This window comes from Halyomorpha halys, unplaced genomic scaffold (genome assembly GCF_000696795.3).
Source record: "Halyomorpha halys isolate HHAL.00 unplaced genomic scaffold, Hhal_1.1 Scaffold579.1, whole genome shotgun sequence".
In the NCBI taxonomy this organism is placed as follows: domain Eukaryota; kingdom Metazoa; phylum Arthropoda; class Insecta; order Hemiptera; family Pentatomidae; genus Halyomorpha; species Halyomorpha halys.
Genome location: NW_027112775.1, coordinates 195,077 through 203,706, shown reverse-complemented (window position 1 = coordinate 203,706; position 8,630 = coordinate 195,077). Strand labels below are relative to the sequence as shown.

The following is an 8,630-nucleotide window of genomic DNA, read 5'->3' as shown; positions in this document are numbered from 1 at the left end:
AATGAAATAAATGTTTTGAGACTATAATTTGGATAGTGTTTTTGAATTATTTAGTAAAAAAAGAGTTATTTACGTTAAATAGTTTTCGAGATATAGCTTACTAAAAAGGAACATTTCATAAAAATGTTGTATGGAACGTACTGAAAGATCAGTAGTTGAAAAATCTATATCTCAAAAACCATTTGACGTACAGATCTCTATTAGCACTAAAATTAAAGCTAGTTTAATAAGCTATACAGTAGTTGATGTTTATCTTCGTAGGAGTAATATTTTACATGAAATTTGCTAAAATAAATTGATTTATAGTTATTCGGACAAATTTTCATTTGCCAAATTCATATTCATATGTGCATATTATAAAAACTACTACCTCTACAAAGATAAATGTTATAAAATACTTTATAGTAAGTTAAATTTCCTTTATTTTGAGTGTTGACAGACACATGTACGTCTTATGGATCTAGAAATATATTTTTTCAAAAATCCAACATTTTATACGAACAACTAGAAATTAACATTTTGTGAGGTTATTTTATCAAATATCAAAAACTACTACTCTTACAAAGATAAACATAATTAACTATTTTGTAGTAAATTTAACTAGCTTTATTTTGAGCGCTGGCAGACATCTATACGTGAAATACTATATCTGAAATGAAGTTTTTCATATATCAAATTTATTGTCCGGCCAACTATAAATCAATTTATTTTAGCAAATATCATGAAAACTGCTATTACTACGAAGGTAAAGTTCATGAATTTCTTTATAGTCCGTTAAACTAGCTTTAATTGGAGTGCTAATAGACAACTTTACGTCACATAGTTCCTGAGATATAGAATTCTCAAAATAAATTAACTAACTACTTATCTTTCAGTAGATTTTTATGAAATGTTGCTTTTTAGAAAGCTATATCTCGAGAACTATTGGACGTAAATAGCTCTTTTAGGGCTTATATTTCAGCAGATTTACTCTTCTTTAAATAATGTTCTCTTAGATTTTCTAGTGTTTTTGGTAGTTTTTAAGATATAGAGCTCCGAATGAAAAATTAGTGTTTTTTTAAGGTTTTGAAACTGCCGCCATTTTGTATTCCCCCTACCAATACTTGGCAGACTCATCAATTTTTTATAGTAATTATACCTAGTTTTCATTAAAGTAATCAAAAATTGGGGTGAGATAACTGCCTTTTTTTCTTCCCGGCTCTTATACTATTTGTTCTTTATTCATTTATTATTACTATTAATTTTTTTGTATTTATTCTCTCTCGACTTTTATGTAATCTGAACTGACTTCTTTATTTTCCGTTTTTTAGTTTGTTAAATTTTGTTTTCTCATTTTTACTTTTCTATTTTACGTGTTATTACGTCTCCTGTTGATTTTAACGGAATAGTTTTATTTATTGATAATTGTCTATTTTATATTTATACAATTTATTTACTCTCTTCTTTCATTTGTATATTGTTTTGTTTTAACATATATTCATATAATTTCAATCCAACCTTAATTTACCTTTTGTATTTTATCCTATTATGCCAAAATATTTTTAGTTGTTTTTTTAAAATCTTTCTATCTCTTTAGGTGAAACCTTGGCAAATAAATATTTGTCAACTATTTTTGTCTTGTGACCGCATCCCTGACCATCTTCTTTATAATTAAATTTTTATTTTTCTGTTGCCATAAAAAATTGTACTTTAGATTGCGAGGATCAACTTTTTTGCCAAGAATACAAAAGTTTAACAAAATATAACAAAAACATGAGTGCGATCGGGAGAGATCGGAAACGATCGGCTCTATCCGGTCTTCCAGTCTATACTAATGTATCTATCTGTTCCCTTTTCTTAATTATTAAATTATTTCATAGTTCATATGTATACATTTTGTATTGCTGATAGCAATTTAATATGGTTCATTATTTCCAATAAACAAAATTAAATTTATTCCAATGAGCATAAGCCTTGCTTTGAAGATCTCTTCATTGTACATTGATGTATTGGGATTATAAATCGATATTGAGATTCATCACTTCTCTATAAGCTAAAATCCATAGCCCGGGATCTATAGTATCGTATGTATGTGTACGATATATATGATCATTATTCCATAAACTAAAATAGTTTTTAAAAAGTTTCAACAGAGCACTGTAAGAAATATGGTATTTTCAGTTGTGAACAGTGTTAGAGAATTTTAGTTCACGCATAAATGATATACAATATTGACAATCCATAAGTAAATATTTATAAAATTGGTTTCCAAATTAGTTAAAAATATAATATAAGAAATTGATTTAGCCCAAAATAGAAACAAAAACAATATACTTGCTTATTTAGTTATAATAGCATTGTATAAAAAAATAATGTGTTGCGATTATTAGTATATTGTAGAAAACCCCAAAGAATAAATGGTGTACAACTGTCAAATAATACTTCCATGGAGTAGTGTCCATAAAACAGAATTATTTTAATAAAGTAAATGAGGTGTAGAAGTATGAAAAAGTTTTGAAAATGGCCAACGTAAAAAGGCCGAAACGTTACCAATATGTTGGATAATTATATATATACGATATATATATTGTTAATATTGCCATGGTAAAATAAAACACTGGCGATATCTGCTTAGACAAAAGGGATTACGGGGAAAAGCAAAAACACGAGTGATATGTTAAGACGAGTGGGCTTTGGTTTTGTGAAGAGGAATCTTCAGCACGTCCTGGATAGGAGAGTTGTGGCATTACATCGTTAGAGATTATATCTCTATAATTCTGGTGATACGGTGACCGGAACGGAAATATGGAATAACCTTGTGTTCTACCAGGAGTATACCCAAAGACTACGTGGGGTTCGAACTAAATTTTATTTTAATATCACTTTTATATTCCTTTGTGCAGTAATGTAAATAATAGTTGATAAGGTTAATCATTTAAGTTTAAGTTAAGTCAACCTATAAGTTCTCATTGTTTTATTAACTGATATGAATTCTTTTCTTTCCTTTTTCATTCTGTGTACATATATTTCTTATTATTATTAAACTATTGTACATATAGTTCTTATGTTCATTCTTATGCATGTACAATACTTTCAACTTGTTGATTTTACCTATGTTTTTTGTTATGTTTACTTAATATTTCGATAATTCAACAGGTGGAAGGTAACACCCCTAGGTTTTCTGTTATCTACATGTAAAGGTATTCGCCAGTGCTTATAATTCGATTATTATTTATATAAGGGTATATTGTGGGCATATTGTTTCGGGTTTTTCGTTATTTCCAAGGAAAAAATAACGTCCCGCCTAAGGAGCAATTTATTCTTTATTGTTTTGTCTTTTTTCCCGTTTTGGCGATTATAATTTTTTTTTTATTATTTTCCTTTAACACAATTGTTAAAAAAAAAATTATATTTTTTTAAAAATATATAAATAATTTTTGTTAAAGTGGATTAATGTAGGTTTAAGAAGTTATTTTCTCAATCTTAATGACTGATTGTTAATAATTCATATATATATAAAGCTAACATCATCAATATTTCTAAAAAAAAACAACAAAAAAAAACTTACAGTGCAGTAGATGAAGAAAGCTCCCAAGGTGATTACTCTCAACAGGACAGGACTTGCAGCGCGGACAACCTGAAAATAAAATGAACTTCTGACTTGGTTACGTATTTCATATGAATTCATACCATCGTCCTCATCACTCAATAATAATATATTATTATTAAATTTTATAATACATTACAAGATTAATAAATAATACAAAGCATATACAGTTAATAAAGCACTGAAGTTCTTGGTTCCTTGAGGAATACATAGCGTAAATTTATTGAAATGTTTGAAGGATGTTCTAAAAAAATCCTGAACAATAGTAAAATTTTTTTTAAATTATTTATAATTAATAAATAATGAATATGAAACATATTAATAAAATTGGTAAATAGCTTAAAATACTTCATCGTATTTATTATTGAATTAAACGTTAGATTGTTTATTAATTATCTAGGAAACATCAGAACAACTTCAGTAGATAGAAATAATAAGAAGTACATAATGATAAATTTTATTTTGGCTATTAATTATATATGTGAGGTATTCATATATAATTACTCACTACAACAACAATATAAAAAATAACAACAGCAGAAACAATAACACTCACTTAATAGATTAATGTTGTGCAGTTTTAACACTGTTACACGGAGCTAGCAGGTTCTGTGTTGGTTTTTGCTAGCTTTAGTGTAGTCGTTAAGTAATTAGTAGTGTAAAATAGAATCCAACATGGTGTCAGAAGAGAATTAGAAGAAAACTAGATACAAAATTAATTTTCCTGCCCCATTCCCTTGGGATATCGTGGAAAATTAGATTTTGTAAGAACACTAAATAAAGAATTATGAATTGGTGGTTCATCTTGACAAGAAGTAGAATAAGAAAAGAGCCAATAATAAAACATTATTAGAGTGGGAGGATTGCGATTGTTATGGAAAATAGGTGCAGATAAAGTATCTTCAGTAGATGAAATAATAAAACGATTAGATGAGGAGGCTATACAATAAATACCCATAAAAACAATAAATATGAAAGGTAATTTATTTATTTTTTTTAATGTACAAGATGAACAAATAGATTATTACATTAAGTATTTACTATAATGATTGTTTTAGAGTGATTTATTTTATTATTAAAACAAACTAATTTGATCCAAATATATTCTAAGCATTTATTTTCCAAAACTCTCCAACGTTTCGGCCCTCAAGCCATTTTTAAGGTGACTGAAACTTCTGTATCTTATCTTATCAGGTTCTGTTATAAATGATGTTAGTAAGTGGAAATAGAGACAATAATTTATGTGAAAAAGTTTTAGGTTTAAAATATAAAAATTACATCAATATTTAAAGTTGTCTCCTTGAAAATGGCCTGAGGGCCGAAACGTTGGAGAGTTTTATCAATTAGTATAATAAATAGTATAATCAAATAGATTATATTACTAATTGTGAAAAAAATATATGCCCAGATAGAGAAGGAAACACTGACAATTGCTTTTGGTGTTAAAAGATTTATAAACAAACACATTAGAAAGAAAACAGTAAACCCAGTTAGACTGATATTTCCATTCCTAAATGCCCCAACCTGAGAACAACCAAAATATGTACCTGGTATATTAAATAACCTTTCTACCAATAAATATAATGTTAAAGACTCCTTTGAATTTCACAAAAATATCACTAACATTCAAGATATACAAGATTATAAACTGGTTTCCTTAGACCCACCAACATTATATACAAACAAATGCAAGAAATATAAACCTTTATCAATAATAATTGGCCAAAACTTGAAGCAAATACAAAAATCCCAAAATACAACTTTGTATATCCAAAAGATGGGATATCCTATTGCCCCTAATTGGGAAGATATTGATTTATAATAGGTATATAGAAGGTTTATGAAAGCCATTTTTAAAAAATTCCATTTTATATTCCATTTATTTATGACATAATAGCCGCGATACGACATATGAATAACGCAAAAAAAAACAAAAAAAAAAAAACATTTTACTATGGAGTATGAAATAAAAAAATAAAATCCCTTATTAGATTTTATTTTGATTAGAAACTCGAACTGGAAAAAAGATATAAAATGGCAGGGAAAACCCATCCACTCTGGAAGAAATATTCATTATAAAAGCCAATAGCCAACACACACACACACCAATAAGCAGCGGAAAATAAAATAGTGGATCTCCTGTTATTAAATGGATATCCGCACTGACTTGTTTGACAACTACTAAAACAAATACTGACCAACATCCGAGACCACAGGAATTCAAACAGTAAATACTGTAAAATTTCCTACACGCCAACACTTTTCAAAAGAAAATCAAAAACTCTGACAAATAAAAAAAAAAAAAAATAGTACGCCATAACATACAAACACAAAATTACTTTATCCAAAATTTACACATAAAATTATGACAAAGACAAATTATATGAAATTCCCTGGGAATAGAACAGCGAGAAATCTTGTTTTGAAAGCTTTGAACAGTGTCTAATATAAAAAGATACAACCAACGCTAGTACAATTAATAAAATTCCCTAACATACCAGACCGAAAAGCTCTCACAAGTTATTCCATGCAATAAGGACATGTTTCAAATTGGATATACCAAAAAACCTAACACTATCCTCACCACTTACGCTGATGACAAACATGTTTGCGCAGTCAATAATAACCCTTTAATTACATCCCAAATTCTCCCATCCCACATCGAAACCCCCGAAAAATGGTGCCATAATTGGAGGATCAAAATAATTCCCATCAAATCACCTTTACTTTGGACTACATCTGGAAAAACGACTAAACTGGAATCCTCACACAAGACTGAGAAAACTTCCTTATTCATTACAAATACTGGTTTAAATAACAATTATAAGGCCTATCTGGAGATTCGGAGTTGGGCTTTAGGACTCCACTACACCTTCGAATTCCACTCTTATCCTTGCAATCCACAATCCTCAATGCTCCTTACCTTGTCGCAACTAAAATCATCCATAAAGACCTCAGTGCTACATATGTAACCGATCAGGCCCGAACCAGATATCAATCAGTCCATTTTAAACTCCCTAACCATCAACACTCTCTAGTATCTAACCTGCCTTCCTCATCTATTCCTGGCAACCCTCCGAGGCGCCTGAAAAGAAGATGGCCTCGAGACCTTCTTGTGTAGAAATATGATTAGAGTGCTACTAATGGGTAGTTTCTCTACATGTCTGTATCACTCAATTTTGATCTTACATCAAACTTAATGTGTTTTTATGTAAATGAAGTTGAAAATTGCAATAATTACATTTTAAAAAAAGACATAACTAAAATAATGCGCGGGCAGAAAAACAATTTTAAATGTAATCTAAAAGAAATTATTAACATAGAAAAATATAGATCAGTATGTAAAAAAATTAAATTCATGTTACTTCGATCTCATAGGCTCATTAGACATAGTTAACAACAATAGTAATAAATATATAAGATTCAAAACATAAATAAACATACTGACTAACTCCAAAATTGAGTTAAAGTATAGCAAAACCATAAATATCCACACTTACCTTTTGCCATTTTACTCATACTCAGTTATGATGGAAACCTTGTGCAAGTTTGTTCTATTGGTTATAGCAGCTCTTAATTTTGTAGAATACTTAGTTATAAAACAATTTTAAGTAATGCTTCTATTTGTTTAATAATTCCATGAATAATTTACATATATTAGCTCTTGAGTTGTTTGAATAAAAAAAAAAAAAGATAACAAGAGGCGAAAATTCGAGATTGAAAAGCTTAAAAATTTTTTAAAGAAACTTTAAAGGGAAGAAGGAAAAAAAAATAGGGTTGATTGACGGTAATAGGTAGAAAACAAAAGGTGAAAAAGAGATGATGAAGAAGAAAGGGTATTTTAATGTCTAACAAGGGGTTTATGAAAAGTTAAAAAAACATAATTAAGAACACTTTTTAAGTAAAAAGAAAATCTAGAATGGTTGAAAAAGAATAAGGACGGAAAACAGAGGATATAATGAACTATTACGAAATTCACACAATGCTTATTAATTTTTATTTTTTTAAAATAAAAGCCGAAGTAAGATAGGATTTAATTTACAATTATTTAGTAATTATTAAATTATTTATTTTTTAAAAATCATTTCCAACCGTATCTTATGAATTCTAAATTAAATTGCGACTTTGCATTAAGTTTATTAAAATTAATTTTATATCGTCTTACTCAGGACAAAAACCTTACTACTTAAATTTATTAGAGTAGATCAATCTTTAATTTATCGTTAAAAGCTGACAATGAGATCTGTACTGTCTCAATCCATAATTAATTTTTAACTATTTAACACATAGATTTAATGCTATTCTGGATAGAATAATCACATCAGGTAACTATTTAGTGAAGCTTATAGACCTAATATAATAATAGAGTTTTAATAGCAGTAATAAAACAGTAAAACAACTAAATGGATTTTTGAAGTGGAGTTGACAGTTCGTTTAGGATCTCACAGGTCTCAAAGCAAAAACTAATTTTACTATCATTATTTCATTTTCTCTCCCTTATAGATGTTTTATTGTTCATTTTAACTATTAAAATTGTTAATCACAAAGACTGTAATAAATCACTTGTGCCATCTGGTAAAACTAATTGTGCATATATGAAAAATGTTCTGAGAGCAATTTTTTTTTGTTATTTATTTATTGATAAGCCACAAAAAATAAATCTGGCATAACCTTAAGCCATCACATTCATACCAAAACTATAAAATAAATAAAAATGATAATAATAAAAAATAAATAATAATCAAATCTTTACATGTATATAGACCAAAAAATAAATACAATGAACATAATTAAACAAAGTAATTTTAAACTAATATAACAATAAAATAAAAACACTAATCACAGTTATATTATTATGCACAATATTTACACTCTAGACCTGAGAATCTACGAGGCCACTCTATCCCCCACGCACGAGGGATAGAGCAGGGCTCTTCTAGATTCCAGGGTAGAGGGCTACGCTGGAATATATAGTACAAGAGCCCAAGAGGAGAAAAAAGGCAGTTATCTCACCCCAATTTTTGATTAGTTTAATGAAAACTAT

The 8,630-nt window shown here is 28.3% G+C and overlaps 1 protein-coding gene across 1 annotated transcript in view; it reads right to left on the bottom strand.

The window, feature by feature from the left end:
• Window positions 1-8,630, bottom strand: part of LOC106684417 (metabotropic glycine receptor) — a gene marked incomplete in the record, with an annotated part of 252,339 nt that overhangs the window by 146,669 nt on the left and 97,040 nt on the right. The window contains 1 exon segment of the mRNA XM_067050546.1: window positions 3,548-3,616. Within this exon segment, the coding sequence (XP_066906647.1) occupies window positions 3,548-3,616 (69 nt within the window).